General features: G+C 43.5%; 1 protein-coding gene across 2 annotated transcripts in view; it reads right to left on the bottom strand.

Moving 5' to 3' along the window:
* LOC116966099 (dynein heavy chain 5, axonemal-like) overlaps positions 1–27,496 on the bottom strand; it is a 350,576-nt gene that overhangs the window by 181,651 nt on the left and 141,429 nt on the right. For both annotated transcript variants that reach the window (XM_033012270.1, XM_033012280.1), the window contains 9 exons: positions 16,524–16,677; positions 15,482–15,748; positions 10,645–10,773; positions 7,250–7,465; positions 4,255–4,401; positions 3,992–4,164; positions 2,193–2,371; positions 421–608; positions 66–260 (listed from right to left, as the gene is read on the bottom strand). In XM_033012270.1, the coding sequence (XP_032868161.1) occupies positions 66–260; positions 421–608; positions 2,193–2,371; positions 3,992–4,164; positions 4,255–4,401; positions 7,250–7,465; positions 10,645–10,773; positions 15,482–15,748; positions 16,524–16,677 (1,648 nt within the window). The remainder of the gene's footprint in view (positions 1–65; positions 261–420; positions 609–2,192; positions 2,372–3,991; positions 4,165–4,254; positions 4,402–7,249; positions 7,466–10,644; positions 10,774–15,481; positions 15,749–16,523; positions 16,678–27,496) is intronic.

The following is a 27,496-nucleotide window of genomic DNA, read 5'->3' as shown; positions in this document are numbered from 1 at the left end:
TTATTTAAACCATCATCTGCAGTTCCTTGTTTCCACAAAAGATCACATATAACAGTTTAGTTTACCTGTTTAGATAATTGCTCCTCACAAAGTTTGTAGAGTGTATAAAACTTCCGACTGAGGATTTGGTTATCACGGAAACCAGCGCTAGCCAACTTCACTCTCATTATAATAGCACGGTCTGGCACCATCATGGCTACTGAACGGAACTGAATCTTTAGATTTTCAGGTAGTTCCTGACGTCCTGCATAGCCTGGGTTCTAAATTTAAAATTGATTTAAGTAACTACATGCAAAGAATAAGTAACTACATGCAGAGATTAAAATACTATTAATATGACATATTCCAAAATATATAGTAAAATCTCTGGAGGTATATTTCATTTTGTCAAAATCCATCTTATTTTCAACAGTCTCTTACCATGGTTAGGAAAATACCAAACTCTCTGTCCATTTCTACAGTGTCACCATCAGTGAAGAGAAAATTGGGTTTTTTGTTCTTCTTACACTGCAGTACAATGTAAATTTGTTGAGCAGCTACTGATAGTACTGGCAATTCAATACGATTAAATTCATCAAAGCAACCCCATGCACCAGACTGAGCCAGACCTAAATAGTAAACAACAATAAATCAAATACCCGACACTCAAAACTGCCTGATACTCAAAATTGTTTGATGGATTATCTGCTAAATATATGGCTAATCTTTTACTTCCACGATTGTCCTTCAAAATTACTTATGTCAACATAGAGCATTTTGGAGAATATTAAAGAAAGAATGCAAAGAACACACAAACACAAGAAAATAGGGGCAGCAGTATTTCACCTGGTTCATCAGCCTTGACCGCCATCCCTGACCTGTCCCAATGCATAACTCTTCTTTGCCAATTTCCCATACCCCTCAATTCCCCAAACTTGCAGTCTTGCCCACATCCTGTCTCTCTCTCTATCGGGAGGAGGAGTCATCTTGGGGAACGGCTGCTAACCAGCAGCCATCCGTTTAATTCACTTTTTTTTTGCAGTTTTATTGAGTCCTGTGCCTTGTTTGTGGGAGAGATAGACTTTTTAATGTGGCGGGTAGGGGGTAACAATATTTCTAGGTCCCTACCTGGTCGGTGAGGCAGCTTTTTCTCCGGGCTGCCCCGTCGACCCGTCCTTGTGGCCTACCAGCGGGCGTGGAGCGCCGTTTCCTGGCGGGGACCGCCCAGCACCTCGGCTTCGGTGGCGGCACAGCGCTGGAGCGCTATCGTGGAGCGGAGCGGGCGATGCCTTGCCTGGGTCGCCGCGCTGGATCGACGCGCTGGAGCTCTGGTGAGCTGTGACCGCCGAGATCAACACCTCCGGGCTGCGGGTCTGCGGATCGGAGCGGGCGGCGCCAACTTTAACATCGGAAGCCTGGGAGCTCCAAACCGGCGCGGCCTTGTCGGCTTCGGAAGCCGCGGTCCCCAGTTAGGAAGCGGCCGTTCCAGGTGGCCCAGCCGCTGAAAGGACTCTCCCGACGCCGGGGCAACAGCACCCGGCCAGAACGGCCAGGAACATCGGGCCTCCGTAGAGGCAATAGCGGAGGCCTCAATAGGCCTGACTTTGGGAGAACTGGGGATGGGGACTGGACATTGTGCCTTCCCCCACAGTGGTATCCATTGTGGGGGGGATGATTTTTTGTGTGTAATGTGAATATGTTAGTTTGTGTCCAAGATGGCTGTCGGAAGGGAGAGTGGACGCTGGCGCGGTTTAGCTGTCGCTGCTCTCTCTTCACATTGTGTTTTTGATTTTTTGTCTTTGGAGCGAATTCTGTCTTTAATTTGTGTATTGGTGATGTCCTTATTATTTATTTTACTCCAACTATATGTTTTTTCTCTTTTGTTAATTTCTGTAAGGTGTCCTTGAGACTTTGAAAGGCGCCCGCAAATAAAATGTATTATTATTATTATTATCCTGTATAAATGCAGCAATGCTTCTCTATGTCGATATTCTGATCCCCAGCCACAAAGACCAATATGTCATTTATCTTCCTAACTACCTGCTGCGCTAAATGTTACATAGCAAAATGTATTTTTCATTTACCCTCTCAAAACATTTGTATCCTTGAAATTTTAGTATATAGTCTATTAAAAACGTATTATGCACACAGTTTGATGTATTATAAGCTGCACATGCAAATAAAACAAGCATTACCACCCTACTTCCTCTTACCTTTGTAGATGCGGCCTAAACCTCTATAGTCCATCTGATCTGAACAATTAAATACAACAACGTACTTTCCAAGACACTTCCCCATGTCTTTGGTGGTTTCTGTTTTGCCCGTGCCTGCAGGTCCTGCTGGTGCACCACCCATACTCATTCCTAAGGCCTGAGACAGTGTAATGTAGCACCTGAAATGTTCATAAAAAGAAATTAGTAAAATATATGTGGTAGGAAAGAAATTATTACTGAGGGAGACGAAAGGAAAAAGTTTAAAAAAATTACATTGAATTGCCAACATGTAGCAATGTTACAAAATTTTGAGATTTTAAAAATCAAGTCTGCAATTTATCCCATCAGATAAAGCATAAAAAGAAGTTTAATTTGACACCTAATTCACTTTCATATCTTCAGTATTAGAAATGTTATGGCCATTTTCATACTCTGAAATTAGCATCTTGTTCCCTATTGCTTTTCCATTGACTTAACTCAAAAGCTGTGATCGAGGACAGTCAAAAGCCCATAATTTTCTTAAAAATTAAGAGAACTGAATGAAATTTTCAGTTATTATAGATTGAAGCATTGTGAAACAAATATGAAACCATCTTACTTGGATGACCTGAAATTAAAGCATATAATTTGTTAGTTACCTAATTGTAGCTAATTACAAAATTCAATTACTAGATCTAAACATCTATCCATTTCTTAAGAAAAGGTTATCATTTTTAAATAGCCTAAGTGTCCAAATAACATTCACACAAGAATTCACAATATAACATGATTTTTAAATCTCATTGTCATGAATTTATAGGCCAAATGGAAGGAATTTAGTGTTTAATTCCCGTAAATTAATGGCCATTTTAATCATCTTGCAAGTGAGATTTTGTGGAACGCAATCGATTGGAACGTTACGGTTGCGGTGAATTTAAACCCCATATCGGCAGGAAAAAAACTGCCGGTTTGTATATTTACATAATCACATTTTCGCTGATGAAATTTTGATTAAAGTAATCCTAAGAAGCAAGTTTATATGTAAAATAAACGACTTAGCTTATGTTTTGTCCCGTACGTGAGATCCGTTCCGTTGCCTGCATTGACGGCATTAGTAGCTTTTTATTTTACTCCAACGCTGAAATTGTCCCGCGGTTTGTTTTTTTAAATTCCGAGAACGGCAGTTGGAGCGATTATTCAGCATTAGGTAGTAGCCCGAGAAAATATATCTCGGACAGGCAGGAGAAAACGGCATTTTAATCCCCCCCCCCCCCCTCAAAGGCGCCAAAGTCGCGCACAAATGGCCAGTAGCAGAACTGCAGCGCCGCTGAAGGTAAGTTTTGTAACATACCTACAACATGGATTTCAATATGTGAGTCTTAGTTGACAAACCAAACTGAAGAGATATCAGAGATAATATCAAAGTGTCATTAAGCAGAAGTAATATATTTAGTTCTTTTGATAAAGTATATTAAAATATAACTATTGATTAATGTCAGCACATGCAGTGTCAGGAAATATGCAGCAAAATGGATAGCTAAGTGACTGAAAATGGAGTAACAGAGTGTTGTTAACGTTGGCTTTTCAGACATGTTGTAAAATCAATACTGGAACCATCTTTTTGCACAATTTATATTACTGATTTAGACTTTGGAAAAAAAGAATTCAGTTTAAAAATTTGCAGATACACAGAATGGTCAGTGTAGAACTGCATGCGATCTTTCCAGATTATATATTCACGTAAATAGTATACTAATGGATGCTTAATAGATATTCAACATAATTCGAATAATAGACTTCTTTTCAACTAAAATTCTTACCTATCGGTTAATGGTGTTATTACAAGTCTATCTGTACAGCCAAGATATTCATTGCAATAGTTGAACTCAACATCTGTAATCTGAATAATGCATTTGTCTGTGTCCTCTAAAAAGTAAAACCGGGATTGTTTTTGCCATTCAAAGTCAGACGTGGATTTAATGTTCATCCTAACCTAATGCAATGTTGCAAAAAAAATAAAAGCATTACATACTTCCTGCATCACATTTCATTAACATTTGTTTTAGGAAACAGGATAACATACCAGATCATCAAAAATGTCTTTCTGGTGTACATGGATGGTGATCAGTGTCTCATATTTTATCCGTTCCATTTTTGTTAGTTCTCGAGTTGTCATGTCAATTAAATCATTAAGCATATCCATAAATGTCTGATTGGTTGTTTGCATGATCTGCACCAAACAAATATTTAAAGTTGTAATATTTTCAGGGTTATATTATTCAGATTTCATGTTTGTATCATTCTACTTCAGCCATTCAGCCTTCAGCCATTGCAGTCCATGTAGCATATGGATTCTTACAGTGCAAGTAGAATGATTCAAACATTGAACGTTACTGCACAGAAGGTAGGTCAGAAGATTTGATAAAATAACAAAGAATGAAAAAATAAAACACAAGATAAACTAGCCAGAAATATATAAACAGAATGTAAGTATTTCTAAAGATAACGATCAGTCATAGTCATACCGTTTGGAAACAGGTCTATTGGGCCACCAAATCCCTGAGACCATCAAGCACCCATTTACACTATTCCTCTTTTATCCATAGAATCATGCAGCATAGAAATGGGGCCTTTCAGTCCACCCTATCCATACTGATTATAATGTCTACCTATGCTAATCGTATTTGACTGCGTTAGATTAATCTCTCTCTGTGCCTTTCCTATCTAAGTACCTGTACAAATGTATTTTAAGTGTTATATTTGTATCTGCCTCTATCACCTCCTATGGCAGATCAAGTCCCCCATCAATTTTCCAATTTAAAAAAAACTTTATTGGCATGATAAAAAATACATTATTATATTGCCAAAGTATAAAACATGACATACATATTTAAAATGCATAAGTATAAATACAAGTATACAGTGCATGGATAGATATGTCCCTGTACATAAACTCGCAATAGGCCTATAGCCCTTTATTGATTGCTACACATTCTTGCAGCTGTAAGCAGTACAACAGAAAAGCAAATTTAGCAATTCAATATTAATTTCTTAGTGTCAGTTAATGTTAATTAGTGTGTGCGTACATATGTGCATGTTGGTCATTCACCGTCTCTCAGGTTATGGCATGCTGTTACGTATTGTGCACCAAGATGTGCCGTATTTCCTTCGCCAAGGATTATTCTTAGTTTTGATGTGTAATCTAGTTCTTTAAAATCAGGGATTGCCAAACTGAGTTTGTCAAAGTATGTTTTCCTTGTTTTGTCAAATATTTTGCATTTTAGGAGGAAGTGCACCTCTGTTTCAACCCCATCTGTCAAACAGTGGCCGCATATTCTGTTTTCTCTTGGTTGCCAGAATCTCTTCTGTCTTCCTTTTTCAACTGCCAAATAGTGGTCACTTAACCTGTATTTGGTGAGGGTCTGTCTCTGCTTTATGTCCCTAACAGTTGAGAGATAGTCTGCCAATTTATAATCTATTTTTAGGGCACGGTAACATTCTAATCTGCTTTGGCTTTTGGTTTCTTTATCCCAATGTTCCAATTACGTTTCTTTACATTGTTTGATAATTTGGTTCACTCTAACTGGTGATTGGGGATCAGTATTGATCTGAGGCTGGTCAGGATTTAACTGGATAGTGTTTAACTGAATAGGGGTAGTTAGTCTCAGTACCAACTGACACAGGGGACTCTTTTCTGGGCTCCCCTCTTGTGTTTGAAGGGCTTTAAACTGGAGGGTATCTGGGGGGGCTAGATTTAAGGTGATTCCAAAAATGTAGTGCTCTTTCTGGATATTTATTATCAGTGGGTATCTGCCTAATTCCGCCCTACATGCGTTTGTTGGTGTTTTCCTTTGGACACGGAGAATGTTCCGCAAAATTCCGCATGCAGGGCCTCCGTTGTATGTTTTTCCCATTTACTATAACTATGGTGACTGAGCGGACCCCATACTTCACTACCATAAAGCGCAATAGGCTGGATTACACTGTCAAATATTTTAAGACAGATTTTAATTGGAATTTGGATGGTGTAGAATCTTCTTTTTATTGCATACAAAGCTCTTCGAGCTTTCTCTTTTAGTGCATTCACTGCCATATTGAAGCTCCCTGATGCTGAAACAGTGAGACCAAGATAAGTATAGCTCATAGTGTGTTCGATAACAATACCATTGAGAGTAAATTTGTATTTATCTTCCTGACATCTGGGTCTTTTCTGAAAAATCATGATGTTGGTTTTCTTTAGATTTACTGCCAGGGCCCAATTTTGGTAGAAGTCATCAAGTAGGTCCAACTGTTGCTGCAGTCCCTGCTCTGTGGGGGACAGCAGAACCAAGTCATCCGCATAAAACAGGGACTTTACCTCTCCATCCAGAAGACAGAGGCCCGGTGCTGTGCTCTGGTCCAACTTTACTGCCAAATCGTTGATATATACATTAAACAGTGTCGGGCTCAGATTGCAGCCTTGCCGGACGCCTCTTCTCTGGGCGAAGAGATCAGTGCGTTTGTCCACAATTTTAACACCACATTTATTATTCAGATACATTGATTTGATAAGGTCATATACCTTTCCTCCTATACCACCTTACCACCTATACCACCATATACCACCATCTCTTACCAGATGCCATCACTTAACTACACCAGAGACAATTTACTGTGGCAAATTAACCTATCAACCAGCACACCATTAGTATTTGGGGGAAACTGTAGCACCAAGAGAAAATTAATAAAGTCACAGGAAGGACATGAAGACAGCTCCTAAGGTTAGGGTTGAACCCAGGACACTGGGGCTGTGAGATTACAACACTACTGGCTGCGTCACCATGCTGCTCATGACCCTTCTGATGGACAAATGATAGACATACGTTAAGTTATGATGAGATTTCAATTGGTGACTGGAAGCTTTGTTAATTTTTTTAAAATCTCTTGAAAACAGTAAACTGCTAACAAAATGAGTATTGATCCTCTTGAAAGCGTATCTGAGAATTAATGGAAAACCTGGAGATGGCAGATGAATTCGTTATACAGAGCTATGTACCATAACAGTGACTGAAATAAACTTTATATTCAATTTCCAATACCTTCTTATCAAATCTGGCATTATTCAAAGCTTCTTCAGAGTTTTTTGTCCAGATCATCTGAATGCCCAGCAAACCTATCTGTGCAGGGAACATATCTTGGAACTCGTGTAATTTAATGTCACTGTCAGTGATTGCTATTGAAGCCTGTCGAATAATGGTGTGAATTGTCTTTCTGACTCCGTTCAGGAGCTGTCCCAGCCAAACTTCCACATTGCCCTAAAGAGTCAGATAATTAAAAGAGATTAGGTAATGTATCAACAGTTCAGACTGAAAGCATACATTTTAGAAAAGTTACATAATAAAAGTAGATCATGTCATGAAAAGAGAAATTACATTACGACTATTTCCATCATGCACATGTTTTACCAGACCCCCATCATTCTCATGATTCCACCTCCTTCCCAAAATTCAAAAGAGAACTGTCCTGGCAGACCCGTTGTTTCTGCGTGCTCCTGCATCACAGAACTCATCTCCAAATACCTCGATTCCATACTGTCTCCCCTTGTCCTGTCCCTTCTGACCAACATCCGAGATACCTCACACTTTAATAACTTCCAATTCCGAGACCCCCATTGCCTCATCTTTACCATGGATGTCCAGTCCCTTTACACTTCCATTCCCCACCAGGTAAATCTCAGGTCCCTCCAGTTCTTCCAGAGACCCTATTAGTTTCCCTCTACTAACATTCTCCTCCGCCAGCCCCACCCACATCTTGGAACGTCAGTCTTCACACTGAGCTCAATTTTGCTTAGAAGCAGAAACTGAAGCATGAGGTTCTGGTATAGAAAGTCGTATAGTGGTGCCTAACAACCCCTTCCCCACCCATCAACTCCATCTACATTTCATGCTGCCTCAGTAGAGCAGCCATCATATAATCAAGGACAGTCATTCATTCTTCTCCCTTTTCCCACTGGCAGAAGATATAAAAGTTTGAAAATATACACCACCGGATTCAAGAAAACCATCTTTCCCCCTGTTATCAGATTCTTGAACAATCTCTCATATGCTAAGGATGAATATGTGATCTAAATTAGCTGTTGCAAACTTGCACATATTCTGCATTCTATTGGGCCTGTCCCACTTAGGCGATTTTTCAGGCGACTGCCGGCGACTGTCAAATCACACATCGCTTCCTTCACCAGCCCGTTATGCGGGGGACAGGGCAAGCGGGGGGAGTGCTGTCTGAGTGAAATTCACATGGTGCAAAGCCAGTGTGATACAGACACACAACGCAATGAACAGGAAGGTTGGCGCTGTAATTATGGCGGTGAAAGCACAGTGTACAGGAAGGGTCACGTTAGTCCTTTAAAAGAGGGGGGTATGTGGGTGTGGGGGGAGAGGGGGGGAGAGGGGGGGGGAGAGGGGGGGGTAAAGGGGAGGGTAAAGGGGAGGGTAAAGGGGGGGGGAGAAGGAGGGAGAAGGGGGGAAAAGGGGAGAGAAGGAGTGGAGACAACTTTAGAGAAGCCAGAGATACACAGCTGTGAAGCTCGGCGGACATTAACATTAACATAGGTTGGTTATCCTTGGTTCTGAAAACTACTGCTTACGTTTTTTTTACCAATGAGCTAATGAAATTCACCGGTCAACACCGGCTACAGCCTCCGAGAACCTTGCACCTACCGCATGAGAATACTCGCTACTCTCCATGGCGGCTTCATTCTGGTCGCCGCTAATTTTTCAATAAGTTGAAAAATTCGCAGTGACCATAATGAGTCCGCGACTAGTTCCCAGAATGCGTGAACTCCTCACGACCATGAAGGCGACTCACCGGCAACCACCCGCGAACATGTGGCGACCATGTGGCGACTGCATAGTCTCCTGCAGTTGCCTGAAAAGTCGCCTAAGTGGGACAGGCCCATATTTCTTTCACTTACTTGCACTACCTTGATACACACATGTGCGGTATGATTTGACAATAATAAACAAATACCAATACATTTAACTATGCTGATATATTCAGCAAAGTGGTTGACATCACATTTTTCTGCATTGTATTCCACTTCCATGTTCTCAATCCCTCATTCAGGTTGTCTTTATCCCTTTAAAACATATCCCGTGTACCTGCAATGCCTGCAAAATGACTCAATGGACATATGATTTTTCATCCCTGCCAACAAATCATTGATATTTATTGTGAATAGCTGTGGTCCAAGAACACTCCACTAGTCCACTAATCTGAGAAGGATTCATTCATTACACTCTTTGTTCGTCATCAAATAACACATTCTCAATCCATCAGTACATTAGCCCCTAATTCCGAGTGCCTAACCTTGTTAACTAACCTCCCTTATGAGCCTTCCAGAAACCCAAATAAACCACATCCACTGATTGCTCTTTATCTACTCATAACATTCTCTTAGAAATCCAGCAGATTAAGCAAACCTTATTTTCCCTTCATAAATCCTGTAGCCAAAATGTTTCCATTTTAAAGATCTCGCATTATTCATTTACAGTTTTGTCTGCCCACCTTTTATTCATGTGTAGGAAAGAACTGCAGATACTGGTTTAAATCGAAGACAGACACAAAATGCTGGAGTAATTCAGCGGTTGAGTCCTGAAAAGTAACCCATTCCTTCTCTCCAGAGAAAAGGAATGGGTAACTTTTCAGGTCTCAACCGCTGAGTTACTCCAGCATTTTGTGTCAACCTTTTATTCATGTTTACCGATCACAGATCTATTAACTATTCTTACTTGGAGGTGATTTACATTCTTTTCCATTCCTGTCCTCAATTTTGATATTATGCTCGCTATTTCCTTGTTGTTTGCCTATTGGTACTTTCTCTATTTGTTTTGGTTCATTTCCCAGAACCAAACAAGCAAAACAACCTTCCTCTACAGGGCAGAAATGCACTGATCAAGGAAGTTCCTCTGAACAGAAACTCCTCCCCTTCTTTGGTTCTTATATTTTTCCTATCCTAATTTATTTTGCTATGGATCATTGGGAAGGCAAATTCAATCTTAGCAGAGCAGGATAAGTATTTTAATGGAAAAGATTTAAAGGAGAGGGTGGAGGAGTTGAGCTAACTGGATTGCTGATAAATAAAGCCACTAAGGACTTGTCAGGCCAAATTGCCTCCTGCTTACTGCAGCCTTTCTGTGATTCAGACATCAAGGAAGCTAGGGCAACCCTGTACACCACCTTCCTTCACAGCACCTAGAGTACAAAAGGGCATTTCATTTCAGGAAGTCCTTCATCTCAAAGTAAGTGATGAACATGTATGTAGAATTATCTGCTTGATGTACGTGGAACCACAATCTACAGCAATGTTAAAAAAAAGCTGCAGGTGAATACTACAGAACCTCTTGGTCCTCCTGGACGGGTGAACTAATAAAGGATTTTCTGTGATTATTGTAATTCTTCAATACTCTTCCATTATTCTGGGATATTTTCTCACCTGTGCCGTGACTGGTTCAATGAGATCAACTTTTTCTCCTTCCTGAGATTCGAAGCAAAGGATCTGGTCGTAATTTTTTTCATTGAAACCCACTTTGTTAACATTGTCAAAAAGGCTTAACAGATGAGCCTGAAATAGTCAAAATATATTCTTTTAGTATTCTTAATATGTCCAAAACACATTACGTGCTAGATATTATCATTTAGGGCATATTTTCTGTGTAGGTTTAACATTGTTTCAATATTATTTTCTTCGGCATAATATTATTCCCCCTCCCCCCAATTCTGAAAATTCTTTGGAAAGACTATTTGCCTTGTCAATGGGTTTGATCATGTTTGACAGACCCACTATTTGTATTTAATTCTAGTCACTATATAAAGTCCCCAGATTCTGTGAAGAGAAATCAAAGTCAGAAAATCTGTAGTTTTAAGTGTTACTAGACCAAGTGCAGACCAGTTGGGTCTGTACCCCCAACATGCGGTTGTGGGGGGGGGGGGGGGGGGGTTAGGGGGGGTCTGGGGGGGGGGTTCGGGGGGGTCTGGGGGGGGGGGTTAGGGGGGGTCTGGGGGGGGCGGCGTGCGGCGTCACACACACTAACTACCACCCCGCACACACGCTAACTACCCCCCTTGATATTATATTAATATTATTAATTTGCACCTTTTACCCCATAACTGCCCTATCCACTGACGCATAGCCCTCAACTTGCAGGCGCATCTAGAGAGGGAATGGGGTGGGTAGTTAGTGAGGGCAGAGAGAGAATGGGGGGAGACAGAGAGAAAGGGCAGAGACAGAAGGGCAAGAGACAGAGGGAGAGGGGGTGGAGGGGAGGAGGAGAGGGAGGGTGGGTGAGGGGGGAGGGTAGGGGTGAGAGAGATGGGAGAGAGAGAGGGGAGGAGAGAGAGGGGGAGAGAGATGGAGAGAGAGAGATGGAGAGAGGGGGCTGAGAGGGTGGGAATGGAAGGGGGAGAGGGGGAAGGGACGGGGAGAGGTGGGGGAGGGGGAGGAAGATTAGGGAGGGGATGGGGTGGAGGGAAGGGGGTAGGGGAGGGGGAAGGGGGTTTAGGGGAGGGAGGGTGGGGGAGGGCAGGGGGGAGAGGAAGGGGGGAGAGAGAGGGAGGGGGAGAGAGAGAGATGGGGAGAGAGAGAGAGATGGGGGAGAGAGAGAGAGAGAGAGAGGGGGGAGAGAGAGAGAGGGCGCGGAGAGAGAGAGATGGGGGAGAGAGAGAGGAGAGAGGGACTGGGGGAGACGACGTAGCAGAGAGGAGAGAGAGAGAGATGGGGGAGAGAGAGAGAGATGGGGGAGAGAGAGAGAGAGAGAGATGGGGGAGAGAGAGAGAGATGGGGGAGAGAGAGAGAGATGGGGAGAGAGAGAGATGGGGGAGAGAGAGAGATGGGGGGGAGAGAGAGAGCGAGGGGAGAGAGAGAGAAGGAGGGGAGAGAGAGAGGGAGAGGAGAGAGAGAGAGGAGGAGAGAGAGGGGGGAGAGAGAGAGGGGGGAGACAGAGAGAGCGAAATGCAACCGTGCGTCATGCGTTCACAATGTTCTGGAAATGAAGCATCTGCGTCTTTTTTAAACCGTCTTTGAAATTAAAAGTTAATGTTAAGAATTAGTGATGTTAAGCGAGAAATTATTAAATTCAATTCCATGAAAAACAATGGAATCAACAATAATTAGTGGAGTTAAATGAGAAACAATAAAATTCAATGCAATGAAAAAAGGAATAAACAATGCTTTGATCCACAGCGGGGGGGCGGGCGGGGCCAGCAGGCAAGTGGGCCAGGTACAAAGGCATTGTGAGGTCAGCAGCTGGACAACCGTTATATTTTTTTTAAATGTCAGTTTGGTGATAAATTTTAGTAAATGTCTCAGGAAATAATTGATCAAATTTATAGAGGATTGGATTTTTGAAATCATAAGGAAACTTTCCACCAGAAGATGTAAAAAAATCATTGTTATTGTAACGTTAGCAGCTGGGCAGCGGCATGCGGCGTCACACACACTAACCACACACTAACCACCCCCACACACACACACTAACTACCCCCCTTGATATTACATTAATATTATTAATTTGCTCCTTTTACCCCATAAGCATATCCACAGACGCATAGCCCCCAACTCGCAGGCGGGGGAGAGGGAGGGGGAGAGGGAGAGGGAGGGGGAGAGGGAGAGGGAGAGGGAGAGGAAGAGGGAGAGGGAGAGGGAGAGGGAGAGGGAGAGGGAGAGGGAGAGGGAGAGGGAGAGGGAGAGGGAGAGAGTAGAGGGGCGTGGCAGCAGCTCACGGGGGCCCGATCTGAGGACGATGAAAAGCAGCGGGGGGACCAGCCGATCGTGGCATCCGCTAAGGGAAGCGCACCCACCAGCGTGACAGAGCCGGGCCGGGGCGGCAGATGATTGGGCCTCCCCAGAGAGGAGGTCATCCCCTGTGACGGGTAGAGAGGAGAGGGGAGAGAGGGAAGGAGGAGAGGGGAGGAGGTGAGAAGAGGAGGGGGGAGGGTGGAGGGGAGCCAGGCGAGTGAGTGGGCTGCGAAATGCGAAGACAGGAGCGGCTTCTGACTCTCTGGAAACCCACAGCTGGAATGAGTGTGCAGGGGATGGGAGGGGCGGGGCATCATGAGCTGCGCCGACAGTGAGGAGAATCTCCTTCAGCGGTCGTGAGCGATCTGCAGAACAAAGATCCTATAGCGGAGCTGAGCTGTAGAATCTTTGTTCTGCAGAACTTTCGCGATCTTTCTGCGCCTTTTGAAGAGCGGGGGGTGGGTGGGCTAACGTACCTCATGGAAAACTACGCATGCGCGTTGACAGCAGCTGCATTAATCCGGGGGGGCGGGGCCATGAGGAACGGCATTGTGAGGTCAGCAGCTGGGCAATCTTAATTTTTTTTTTAATGTCAGTTTGGTGATAAATGTTAGTAAATATCTCGGGAAATAATGGACCAAATTTATAGAGGATTGGATTTTTGAAATCATTTCTACCAGAAGATGTAAAAATTTCACTGTTATTGTAACGTCAGCAGCTGGGCAGCGGTCAGATTTTTAAAAAAAGGTCAGATTGGTCAACAATTTTAATTTAAAAAGTCGTGAAAATAATGTTCCAAATGTACAGAGGAATGGATTTCTAAAATCACAAGGAAAATCTCTACTGAAATATGTTTAAAAAATTCAGTTTCGGTGTCTGGTTTTCGAGGAGATACGTTTCACATGCAAAATGACACCCACACACACACCCACAGAGTTTATATATATATATATATCTACCATATATATGATATGATATAAGAATGGATCGACTGGGTTTGTATTCACTGGAATTCAGAAGGATGAGAGGGAATCTTATAGAAACAAATAGAATTCTTAAGGGATTGGACAGGCTAGATGCAGGAAAAATGTTCCCGATGTTGGTGTAGTCACCATGGTCACAGTTTAAAAATAGGGGGTAGGCCATTTAGGACTGAGATGAGGAAAGAGTTGTGAATCTGAGGAATTCTCTGCCACAGAACGCAGTGGAGGCCAATTCACTGGATTGGATATAGCTTTTAGGACTAACGGAATGAAGGGACATGGGGAGAAAGCAGGAATGGGGTACTGATTTTGGATGATCACCCATGATCATATTGAATGGCGGTGCTGACTTGAAGGGCCGAATGGCCTTCTCCTGCACCTATTTTCTATGTTTCTACAAATGAAAAGTTATTTTCTCTCTCCAAGCACCTCGCAGTCCTTATTGCTCTCATGTGGCCATGCTTGATTTTTGCAAGCTTATGTGTGCAAGCTACCCTAAGGCTTTGACTTACTAGCCACCCTGTAAAACAAAGTGACCACCAAGTGGTGACCAGACCTCATGTGGCCTGTGATGCCTTGCTCTGCCTGATGGCATTTTGACAGCTTATTGCCCTTGATGGTTTAGTACAGTTTTAAATATCTCTGATAATCAGAGATGTTTTAAAAACAGTTCAAATAATTCAAATATACTTAAGTAACCAAAGAACAAAATTATTTAAGAAATAATAAGTTCCCTTTCGTGACAGCGTGATGTTCAGCAGCCTTTGGTGTCGTGTGAGCTGTTATATGCAGGATGGCAATTTTCTCCATTCCCTCCATAAGTGTTCCTGACCCGCTATTCCTCCCGTGTTTTTAATTTTGTTCCGCATGGAACCACTGGCGATAGCAAAATATATTTTGTATCACACCAATTGTAGGTTGAAAACATGTTCAGTTTTCCAAGGATGACACAACATAATTTGATGGGATGCTGTCAGGATGAGCCATGCAATCCTTGTTGCCTCAGGGTCCTAGTGTTTTCATACGCTTAATGCCAAAAGGACAGAATTTCAGTTAGCCATTAAAAGACAGAAAGCCAGAGAAGGAACCAGGTATAAAAACTGCCCAATGTTGCAATTTCTTAGCTGCAGGGGCACAGCATGGCAGTAACACCTGAAAGGGTGCTTCAGTGGAAAGAAACTGACCCCATCATGGAAGGGAGATTGGAAAAATAAAAACTGAAAATGACAGAAAAATTCAGCAGGACAGACAGCAGTCTTGGAAAGAAAACTGTTAATGGTTTAAGTTGAAGACTTTTTATTTTAGATTTCCAGCATCCATTTGTTTTATTATTTTTATTTAGATTGACAAAAATATATTTTTACATATCAGGAGTTTGTTGCAACTCAGCAATATATTTTTTAAATCATATTCCACCTGTTCCTAACTGATATTCAGAGAAACTAGTTGCAAAAATAAATACTGGATCAGCTATTATTGCTGCAAGTGCAGAACCTCAAACTTGCAATTTCAAAAAATAAAAACATCCAGTATTCAGACTAAAATCATCTTACCTGTATTGTATGAGAGTCAGAGGCTTGACCAAGGATCTCTAGTAGAGCTGGATCGGAAACAAAGAAAAATCTGGGAAATAATAGGCGTTTCTTTTCCAGATATCCTGTAAGCGATTTCTGACACATCTCCAACTGCTCCAGTAAATGTGGTAATAGTTGTGCCAAAGTTTCATCCCCAACACAGCACAGCACAATATTTGTATTGTCGTGAGCTCGTTGCATAATCTTCTGCCATGATTTGTCAATGTTCTGAAATCTTTTGGCTTCCTAGAACAGAGGAGATGGATTATTTTAATAAAAATAATTAATGATATTTGACATTGCGTACAGTTTCAACTGCTACAAAATAATGTGATTGTAATTCTTTGGGATCATTTTCTACCTGGACTAGGAGGGAGCATGTTGTGCTATGAAATTAGATTTTATTATTGACAGCCAAACTGTAAGAATGCATTCATTGTCTAGGATGTTCATTACTCAGGATACTAATTTAGATAGTTATTCTCACAGTAATATCAGTTTGATATTATAACAGCACATTCTAGAATTTCCATGCAAAGTGGTAACAATTGAGTCCTCTCATTCTGAACACCTTTCATGTCACACTGCAATTGCATTACTAGCAACACAATAGATCTGTCTTGAACCCAGCACATTTTTACAATCAAATTTTTGAAGGTTAAGATTCAACATTCCACTTTGTCTGAATTATCAATCTTAACCACCACCACAAATAATACATTCTAATTCATCATCTGACTCAGGAGGCAATAATTGGATGGTTATGGTCTGAGTGCAGGCACCTGTAGATGGGACTAGGGGAGAATAAGTGTTCGGCAGACTAGAAGGGCCGAGATGGCCTGTTTCCGTGCTGTAATTGTTATATGGTTATATAATTGCAGAAGAATACAGATCATGATTGTTAATCAGTTATTTTCGCATTCAGAAAATGGTCTTGATCATTAAAGTTTTGTACAGATTCAAAGACAGAAGAATTGCAATTTTAAAATTATATTACAAGTTTTTCCCAGCTTGTGCAAACCTGTGGTAGTTGTTTTGCAATATCACCACCAACAAACACGGCTTCCAGGTAAATCCAAAGGTTCTGAACTGTAAGCCAGTTTTCAATTATTTCTGTGGTATTTGAGAGCTTCTGCACCCATTGTTGAATTGTGGGCTTAAATGGTGCATTGTACCTGTCAGAAAAGCAGCCGTAACATTAAAATAAATTGGTCCCTGTGCCAAAAATGCCTTGACACAAAAATTCAAATGTTTTACTTTATAGTTATGCCTCCAGACCATTTGATTTATCATAAAAAATAAATTAAATTAATTCCATCTATATATTTTATTATTTTGAAAATGTCTTTTGAAACCAAATTAAAAAAGAAATGTTCAAAGTATATTTCCTCCTCAGTTTGAAAGCATGAAAAGCAAATTGCACAGCCTACAAAAAAGCTGCAGGAAATGTTATGCACATATAACTGTACCCATCAATTAGGATGCAGGCAACTAGCCAACATTGTAATGCCTGCCCATTATAATGATTTGTGTGTGCAGTGAGCGACAACTCTGCTATTGGTTATCCACCTTATCGGCAGCAGGCCCAGAAATAGTCCTTCAACCATCAAAGGTGACATGCTCTCATATCCCACTGGCTTGATATTTCAAAACCTTTTATGACCAAGTTATAGATGCTGTACTCGTATGTTGCTTATTTCCCCCTTCGGCAAGCAACACCTTGTACTCCCCTTTCAACATACTCCATTCATCACAATCTAAACCTTGCCTTTCTTCTTTGAAATCTGGACAGTGAAGAAGTGTTTCTTGATCAAAATGTGGAGGAACAACAAAATCCCCGACAACCTGATTTCATACTTGGTGATGCCAGCCTCAGATACTGACATAAAGGATAACATTGAGGCAGGATCTAGATACGGTGAGATTCTTAGGTACAAGTGGCCAGCAGCCAAGAAAAATATAGTGCAGATGTTAATTCATCAGGAACTGGATGTGACAGAGAGGAGATGTCAGGACTGGGCTCAGTTACAGGACCCTCAGATGATGACTTGTAAAGTAGTTCACAGAATAAGGCTAATGGGTACACACAATTTTAAAAGACTATCCGAAAAGCTGAATTCATCAGGGAGCATCGAGAAGTTCAGCATCCATTGGCTTGGAGATTTGTGCAGACCATGGACCTCTCCTTTCTGACTCAGCAGCAATGAAAGAAAAGCAAGATATCCCCAATTCTATTTGGACACTTTTAAACAAAAATTTGATGTGAAGTTTGATTGCCACTGTTGCCACTTCCAATACAACAACAGCACTAGCCATTTGAATGCAACATAGAAACATAGAAAATAGGTGCAGGAGTAGGTCATTTGGCTCTTCGAGCCTGCACTGCCATTCAATATGATCATGGCTGATCATCCAACTCAGTATCCTGTACCTGCTTTCTCTCCATACCCCCTGATCCCTTTAGCCACAAGGGCCACATCTAACTCCCTCTTAAATATAGCCAATGAACTGGCCTCAACTACATTCTGTGGCAGAGAATTCCAGAGATTCACCACTCTTTGTGTAAAAAATGATTTTTCTCATGTCAGTCCTAAAAGATTTCCCATTTATCCTTAAACTGTGACCCCTTGCCCTGGACTTCCCCAACATCGGGAGCAATCTTCCTACATCTAGCCTGTCCAAACCCTTAAGAATTTTGTAAGTTTCTATAAGATCCCCCCTCAATCTTCTAAATTCTCGCGAGTACAAGCCAAGTCTATCGAGTCTTTCTTCATATGAAAGCCCTGACATCCCAGGAATCAGTCTGGTGAACCTTCTCTGTACTCCCTCTATGGCAAGAATGTCCTTCCTCAGATTAGGAGACCAAATCTGTACACATTACTCCAGGTGTGGTCTCACCAAGACCCTGTACAACTGCAGTAGAACCTCCCTGCTCCAATACTCAAATCCTTATGCTATGAATGCTAACATACCACTCGCAACACTGGAAATTAAAAATAAATTTCACATACATTCAGGCTGCTGCCTCCATTGTAGTTGCTTATTCTCTTCAGAAGTAAAAGAAATTACAGACAATTAAACATGCAGCCCAGACCATCACACATACCAACCTCCCTTACATTGGTCGTTTTCACACCTTACCCTTCCCTAACTCTAGACACCGTCTCCACTGACTCTTAGCCTGAAGAATGGTCTCAACCAGAAACATCACATATTCCTTTTCTCTAGAGATGCTCTCTGACCCACTGAGTTACTCCAGGTTTTTGTGTCTATCTCCCTTTCATTGACTCCATTTATACCTCAGGCTGCCTCAGTAAGGCCAGCAGCATAATAATAATAATAATACATTTTATTTATGGGCGCCTTTCAAGAGTCTCAAGGACACCTTACAAAAATTGAGCATGTATAGGAAAAACATGTAAGGGGAATGAAATAAATAGTAGAGACATGACTAGTACACAAAGTAAAGACAGAATTCAATACAAAACACAGCATGAGGCAATTAATGCACAGATGAAAAGGGACGGGGACGTGGGGCTAAGGATAGGCAGAGGTGAAGAGATGGGTCTTGAGGCGGGACTGGAAGATGGGGAGGGACACGGAATTGCGGATCAGTTGGGGGAGGGAGTTCCAGAGCCTGGGAGCTGCCCTGGAGAAGGCTCTGTCCCCAAAACTGCGGAGGTTGGACTTGTGGATGGAGAGGAGACCGGCTGATGTGGATCTGAGGGACCGTGAGGGTTGGTAGGGGGAGAGGAGGTCAATGAGATATGTGGGGGCCAGATGGTGGAGGGCTTTGTAGGTGAGGACCAGGATTTTGTAGGTGATCCGGTGGGAGACGGGAAGCCAGTGAAGTTTTTTGAGGACTGGAGTGATGTGATGCCAGGATTTGGTGTGGGTGATGAGTCGGGCGGCTGCGTTCTGGACCAGTTGGAGTCGGTTGATGTAGGTGGAGCTGATGCCAAGGAGAAGTGAGTTGCAATAGTCCAGTCGGGAGGAGATGAAGGCATGGATGAGTCTTTCAGCAGCAGGCGGTGTGAGAGAGGGTCTGAGTTTGGCGATGTTGCGGAGATGAAAGAAGGAGGTTTTAATGACATGGCGGATGTGAGGCTCAAGGGAGAGGGTGGAATCAAAGATCACGCCAAGGTTGCGGGCCTGGGGAGATGGGGAGACAGTGGTGCCGTCGATGGTGAGAGTGGGGTTATTGATTTTGCTAAGTGTGGCTTTGGAGCCTATGAGGAGAAATTCTGTCTTATCGCTGTTGAGTTTGAGGAAATTATGTTGCATCCAGGTTTTTATTGCTGACAAACAGGAGTTGATATGGGAGAGGGGGGGGTTGTGGGGGGATTTGGTGCCAAGGTAAATCTGGGTGTCATCAGCGTAACAGTGGAAGTCCAGATTGAAGTGGCGGAGTATCTGACCAAGGGGGAGGATGTAGATGATGAAGAGGAGGGGGCCGAGTACGGAGCCTTGGGGAACGCCTTGAGTGACTGCGGCTGTAGCAGAGGTGTGGTTGTGGAGAGAGATGAAGTGGGATCTGTTGGAAAGGTAGGAACGGAGCCAGCTGAGTGCAGAGCCTTCAATGCCGAGGTCCTTGAGTCTGGTGAGCAGGATGTTATGGTTCACTGTATCGAAGGCTGCGCTCAGGTCGAGGAGGATGAGGATGTTGAGGGAACCAGTGTCAGCAGAGGTGAGGAGGTCATTGAGGACTTTGAGGAGAGCAGTTTCTGTGCTATGGAGGGGGCGAAAGCCAGATTGGAGGGGTTCAAGTAGGTTATACGCAAGGAGGTGGGAATGAAGTTGTGACGCAACGATACGCTCCAGGGTTTTTGAAAGGAAGGGGAGGTTTGAGATTGGGCGGTAGTTAATGAGAGAGGAGGGATCAAGACCAGGTTTCTTTAAGATTGGTGTAACGGCAGCAGTTTTGAAAGCGGAGGGGACAATTCCTTGGGACAATGAGGAGTTGAAGAGATTAGTGAGGTAGGGGCAGAGTACGGGGAGGCAGGACTTCAGCAGGGGAGTGGGGAGAGGGTCGAGGGAGCAGGTGGTGGGTTTGGAAGAGCTGATGAGTTTGGAGATTTCAATAGGGGTGACCAGGTCAAACTGGGAGAGGAAGCAGTGTGGAGGAGGGGTAAGGAGGTCAGTGGAGATGTTGAAAGGAGGGGCCGTGGTAGGTGGTGGAGTAGATGCTGAGGAGTCGGGTACAGGGGATAAAGATTGATAGATGGTGCTGATTTTATCAGCGAAAAAGTGGAGGAATGAGTTGCAGAGATCCGGAGTAGAGGTAGGGAGAGTGTTGGCTCGAGGCTTGAGGAGGTTGCCCACTGTGGAGAAGAGGGTTCTGTGGTTTAGGCAGGGATCGGTGAATATGGAGGAGAGGTAGGCAGATTTTGCAGCAATGAGGGCATCTTTGTAGTCAGTGAGGTGGAGTTTGTAAGCTTCAAGGTGGACTGTGAGAGATGATTTTTTTATTAGTCGTTCGAGTTGGCGACCAGTCTGTTTCAGTTTACGAAGTGCAGGTGTGTACCAGGGTGAGGATGTGTTGAAAGTTACGGTTCTTGTTTTGAGGGGGGCCAGAGTGTTGAGGGAGGTAGACAAGGTGGAGTTGAGATGGTTTGTGAGATCATCAGGTGAGATGGGGGTTGAGTCCAGTGGGAGAGTGGTGGAGAGCAGGTCAGAGAGATGGAGGGGATCAATGGATTTTAGATTCCGGAAGGTGATTTCTCGGAGGAAGCGGGGGCGAGGTGTCGGAGAAGGGATGGTGAACCGTATAAGCTTATGATCAGAGAGGGGGAAGATGCAAGGATGGAGGTCGAGTACCGGTTGATTTATGGAGCAGACCAGATCAAGGATGTGACCTTTGTCATGAGTGGGAAAGGTGACGTGCTGAGAGATAGAGAAGTTGTCCAGTAAAAAGGTGAATTCAGATGCGAGCTTGCAGGTGGGGGAGTCCATGTGAATATTTAAGTCACCAAGTAGCAGCAGACGTGAGGAGAGGGATGAGGCAAGTGTGAGGAGTTCAGTGAAGTCAGATAGGAAGGAGGGGTTTGGTTTAGGTGGCCGGTAAATGAGGATGACTGTCATGGAGGAAAGGGCTTTGAAGGCGAGGAATTCAAATGATGCTACTGGGGGGAAGGTGAGTTCAGTGATACGAAAATTCTGGTTAAAAATAACAGCGAGGCCACCTCCATGGCGGGAGGGGCGGGGTTTGGAAATGTAATTAAATCCAGGTGGGGATGTTTGATTGAGGGAGAAGAAGACATTGGGTTGTTGCCAGGTCTCAGTGAGCAGAAGGAAGTCCAGAGTGTTGTCAATGATTAGTTCATGGAGGGCAAGGGCTTTGTTGTTGAGCGACCTGGTGTTGAGGAGGGCAAAGTTGGCATTGTGAGAGGGTGGAGGGATGGGGGCAGGCTGGAGAAATCTGAGGTTGTCCCGGTTGACAGTGCGTGCGGTCAGCTGGGGTGGGGGGTGACGCGGTTGAGGGGGGGCAGAGCGTGGTAATGAGCAGAGGGATGGAATGGAACGTCCGTGGTTGAAGCAAACACGCCTGCGCCGAGAGCCTCTGTGGATGTAACGGGGTCGACGCAGAAGTCCAAGCTGTTTAACGACCTGGATGCAGGATGGGATGTGGTTGTTGCAGAAACCAGCCATCTGCAGAGTCGAGTATTTGAGCATGATGGTGAGGGTGCAGAGAGGTGTCCAGCGGTGCAGGTGCAGGTGGAGAGAGTATCCAGCGGTGAGGGAGCGGAGAGGTTGTCCAGCAGAGCGGGTGCAGCGAGGTGTCGAGCAGTGAGGGAGCAAAGAGGTTGACCAGCAGTGCAGATGCAGCGAGGTGTCCAGCAATTGAGGGAGCAAATAGGTTGTCCAGCAGAGCAGGTGTAGAGGTAGTCCAGTGATGAGGGTGCAGAGGTTGTCCAGCAGTGCAGGTGAAGAGAGTATCCAGCAGTGCAGGTGCAGAGAGGTTGTCCAGCAGTGCGGGTGTAGAGATGATCCAGCTGGTGCAGGGAGGTGTCCAGCGTCCAGCGTCGATGGTGCACAGGCACAGGAGGTGCCCAGCATCCAGCGTCCAGCATCGATGGAGAACAGGCACAGGAGGTGTCCAGCGTCGATGGTGCACAGGCACAGGTACAGGCAGGTAGGTAGGTAACAGTTAACAGGTAGGTAACAGACGTCGGGGTGGGGGACAGCGGGCGGAGAAGCTGTCATAATCAAGGATGAGTCGCACTCTGGCCACTCCCTCTTCTCCCTCTCCCATCGGGCAAAAGGTATAGAAGTGTGAAAATGCACTCCTCCAGATTCAGGGATAGTTTCTTCCCAGCTGTAATCAGACAACTGAACCACCCTACCACAACTAGAGAGCAATTCTGAACTACTATTCACCTCATTTGGCAATCCTTGGACTATCTTTGATTGGACTTTACCAGCCTTCTCACACTAAACGTTATTCTCTTATCATGTACCTGTGCACTGTGAATGGCTCGATTGTATTGTTTTTGCACACTGGTTAGCACGCAACAAAAGCTTTCACTGTACCTCAGTACACTTGACAATAAACTAAACTAAAGTGTGTCTCAGCAGAGCAGCAATCTGCTCACATGCACAGTAAGCTTGTCATCTTCCCTTATGTTGCTGGCATTCATGATCCCACCAGTACCACTGGGCCAGTGACCCAATTAGTTAATCAGCCTAGATCGCAAGACAATACAGTCTGTACCTTATGTTGCTGTGCCCAGATTTGCTCAAAGCCATCCACAATATCATGCACTAAAGGTTAGCAGGCTTCCACCATGGATATTATCACCAACGAACTGGCAGAGTGCGAGTATACAGGGGAAATGAGCACCAAGGAAACGCACAAAATATTAAGTTTGTATTTGAAGACAACATGTTTTGATTTAAACTTTACACTTTCGAGATACAGCGTGGAAACTGGCTCTTCAGCCCACCGAGTCCGCCTCGACCAGCGATTCCCGTACACTAGCACGGTCCTATACACGTGGGATAATTTACCAAACGAATTAACCATCAAACCTGTACATCTTTGGAGTGTGGGAGCAAAATGGAGCACCCGGATAAAACCCACAGTCACAAGGAGAGCGTACAAACTCCATATAGACAGCACCCATAGTCAGAGTCGAACCCAGGTCTCTAGCGCCACCACTGTAAGGCAACAACTCTACCACTGCGCCATTGTACCACCCTAATCTTGCTTATAAATTTATTTTGGAATCCTTATATTTTGGTGCTTTCTTTGCATTTATTAAATTCATGTTCTGCATCTGGGTGTTGCTAGCAAAGCAACAATTGCCCATTCTTAATTGCTTTTGAGAAGGTAATGGTGAGCTTCCTTCCTGAACTGGCAGTGTTGTTGTGAAGTGAATTGTAGGCTTTCAACAGAAATATCTCAGCATGGAGTGTGATTTGCAGTTGAGTCTCTGCAGGTGGTGATGTTTCCATGCACCTGCAGTCCTTGACCTTGCTGAGGATTGACATTTTGGGATTGGAAGATGGTGTCAGAGTAGCCTGGGTAAGTAAATTAATTGCATGTTAGGTTGTACACAGTGCAGCCACTGTGCACTCATGGAGGAATGATCAGAGTTTTTAACCACAAATAATGCTGACCAACCACAGAGCTTCAAGGAAACCAAAGTCGATGATTATTAGTGTAGAGTATGACTGCAGAGCTGAAACTGAGAGGAACTGACAGAAGTGTTCCATGAGGGGCAGATAAAGCCTGGAGCTTAATTTGATTTAATACAGGTAAGGGCAAGGAAAGGTTTGAAAAATTGATAGTTTTTTCAGGATTCGGTGGGTGGTGGTTCATGCTGCTTCCAGTTGGTTGAATGATTTGTCTGTGTAATTCCAATAACAAACAAGATGAAGGAATCTAAAATAGTGTCTAAAGCATCTAACCATGATATTAATCATCAAGGAAGGGTAATATGAACTCCGCATCACTCAATCTCACTCCCTCACTACAACTTAAAATAAAATCTCTTTTGTAATTGTTCTCAGTTCTGTGGTAAAGTTGTCAATTTGAAGAGTTTACTCAGTTTCTCTCTTGACAGGTTTTGCCTGCCCTGAATTTTTATTTCAAATTCAGCATCCCTTGTGTTATATTTTTCAATGTCATGGAACAATTGGCCTATTGATGTTGTGATTATGAATATCACACTTGTATTATGTAAGAAGGAACTGCAGATGCTGGTTTAAATCGAAGATTTACCACCAGGGGGGCGCTGCGCGATGGCAGCCTCGCCAACAGTCTGTCTTTTTGTCTTGTTTTTGTTATAATTTTAGTGTGTTTTAAAAGTTTGTGTTAATGTTCTCTGGTTTGTTTTATGTGGGGGGTGGGGGTGGGGGTTGGGGGAAACTTTTTTTCAATCTCTTACCTTGTCGGAGATGTGATTGTTTTCCGGATCGTATCCCCGGTCGCTCTGCGGCCAAACATCATGGAGCTGGAGGCCTTGCTCAGGACTAACTTTGAGCCTCACCGGGGGGACGTGGACTTACCATTGGAGCCTGCGATCCCTTGCCTGGGATCGACGCTCCAACCGCGACCTGCGAATTACACCATCGAGGAGCTCTCAATCTCGGGTAGAGACCGATGTCGGGAAGCTCCAACCGACGCAGAAGGTTCGACCAGCCCCGACCCGGGGTCGATCGCCCGGTGCATCCCTCCGATGCAGGTTGCTTGATCGCCCCGACGCGGAGGGCCCGACTGCCGGCTATGGGAGCCAAGATCATCCCGACAACGGAAAGCTCGAGGGCCCCGACCGCAGAAGATGAATGAAGGGAACAGAATGAACTTTTTCTTCGCCTTCCATCACAGTGAGGAATGTGGAGGAGTCACTGTGGTGGATGTTTATGTAAAAATGTATATGTGTGTTTTGTTGCTTTTTAATGGCATCTCCAGAGATGCTGTCTGTCCCGCTGAGTTATTCCAGCGTTTTGTGTCTATCGCACTTGAATTAGTTCTTTACAGAGTGAAATGGGCAGAAAGTTACGGCAGGTGATCTGCAATGATTATTTAAAAGGCAAAACAAGCCTTAAGAAACACAATGTGCACTCCTTCGCCTCTTCTTATGCTTGTAGCTTTAAACTACTAAAACATTAATATTGTGCTGTATTATTGTTTCTGACACTTTATAAATATTTTTGTTTTGTTTTTTGTATGCTGTTTCACACTTGCTTTTTATTCTTTTATTCTGTTCGAAATAAATAATAAAATAAATAAATAAATAAATAGATTATATGTGTACATATTAACTGTTGTGCTTCAATCCAGCACATTCAAGTGCGGAGAAATCTTTATTGAAAATAAAATGTAGAATATTAATTTCCTTGCTTTCCATGTTAAATCACTAATTAAAATTTCCAGCACTACAGAGTCACGGAGCCCTGCATCACTAAACCAGATTCTTCAGTTAACCACATTCATACTGATCATTGTATCCATCAATACCGATTCCATTTGCCTGTGTTACCCCTTTATGTCTTGGCCATTCAAGTGCTTGTCTTGATGCTGTGAGCATATCTACCTCCACCACGTCCTCAAGAATCAAATCATGAGTGTTTAATTGTCACAATAGGCACAGAACAATTAAATTTAACTAGCTGCAGTTTTACAGGCACATTAATACAACAATATAACAAATAAATACCCACTAAACAAGTATGTAAAAAACTATCAGTTGTAAAAGAACACCAGACCGTAATAGTGCAAGCCAGATTACAACATGCAACCTGTGCAAAGTCCATCGTGGTGCATTGCTGAGGTAGGGTTAAGCTTAGGGATGTGTAGGATGGTTCAAGAGCATTATGGTTGATGGGAAGGAGGTGGGCTTGTGAAGGTACATCATAGGTTTCCCTTATTGAAGTGACCATAGAAAGCAGTGAGATATCTGGGGGTGATTCATCACTGCCACTTGAGCTACTTGCAAACAGTTGTCGAACATTGATCTTAGTGAAAGTGTCTCTTTTCTTTCTTGGTGGCCTTTCCGAGGTTGTACCTGGAGTTCTTATATAACCTTGTGTCACCTGGCTTGAATGCCCAAGATCTCAGCCTCTGATTGCTGATTTCCTGTTTCATCCAATGTTTCTGGTTAGGGCCAGCAGAACGTTCCAGAAATCAACTACTTTCTGCGTGAAAACATTCCTTTCCACCCCCTCTAAACCTCCTCTCTCTCACATTAAACCAAGGTTTGGCCTATAATGGAAATCCATCTCCAAATCAGACCTGGCACTGGTTTACAGACACAATTCATCCAGTTGGGTATTTTCAAAATGAAGAGAGATTAAATATGGTATTTATATTTTAAACAAAAAACAAAGTGCTGGAGGAACTCAGCAGTTTAGGCAGCATATGGAGAGAGTAATTGACAGGTAACATTTCGGGTCAGAACCGTTCTTCAGACTCAGAGAGAGTCTGGTCAGAGTCAATTGTCTCTGAACATCAGAAATGTTTGGAAATGTAAATGAAACCTTAGATGGCAACAGGAGACAATGTTTTCCCAATCTTGCTCACTAATCTTGCCTCCTGTTAAGTCCGTCAAAGTGCTCTGGTAGTCACACTTTACTCGAGTCCTACTCAAGGGCCTGTCCCACTTTCACGACCTAATTCACGATCTTTTTTACTCGTGGACATTTTTCATCATGCTAGAAAAAACGCCCCGACCTGCTTGATACCGCGAGTACCTACGACTATCATCACGGCCTACTACAACCTACCTACATCCTCCTACGACCTCGTGACGACCATGCTGCGAATATGAATCAAGGGCAAACTCGGCAGAGATCGTGAATTAGGTCGTGAAAGTGGGACAGGCCCTTAATGATACTTCGCCAGAGGGCTTGCTTGGTTAGCCCTCTGCACGTAGCCAGGATAAGTGCAGGCCGACAGGAACCACAAGTGGTTAAGGCAGATTGAATTCAGCCCAATTTGCTCCAGCTTCAGATTCAGTAGATGCTGCCTGACTTACTGAGTATTTTCAACAC

The sequence above is a fragment of the Amblyraja radiata genome, chromosome 2 (genome assembly GCF_010909765.2).
Source record: "Amblyraja radiata isolate CabotCenter1 chromosome 2, sAmbRad1.1.pri, whole genome shotgun sequence".
NCBI classification, from domain to species: Eukaryota; Metazoa; Chordata; class Chondrichthyes; order Rajiformes; family Rajidae; genus Amblyraja; species Amblyraja radiata.
Note: the sequence above shows the minus strand (reverse complement) of the source record. Positions and strands in the feature narration are given on the sequence as shown.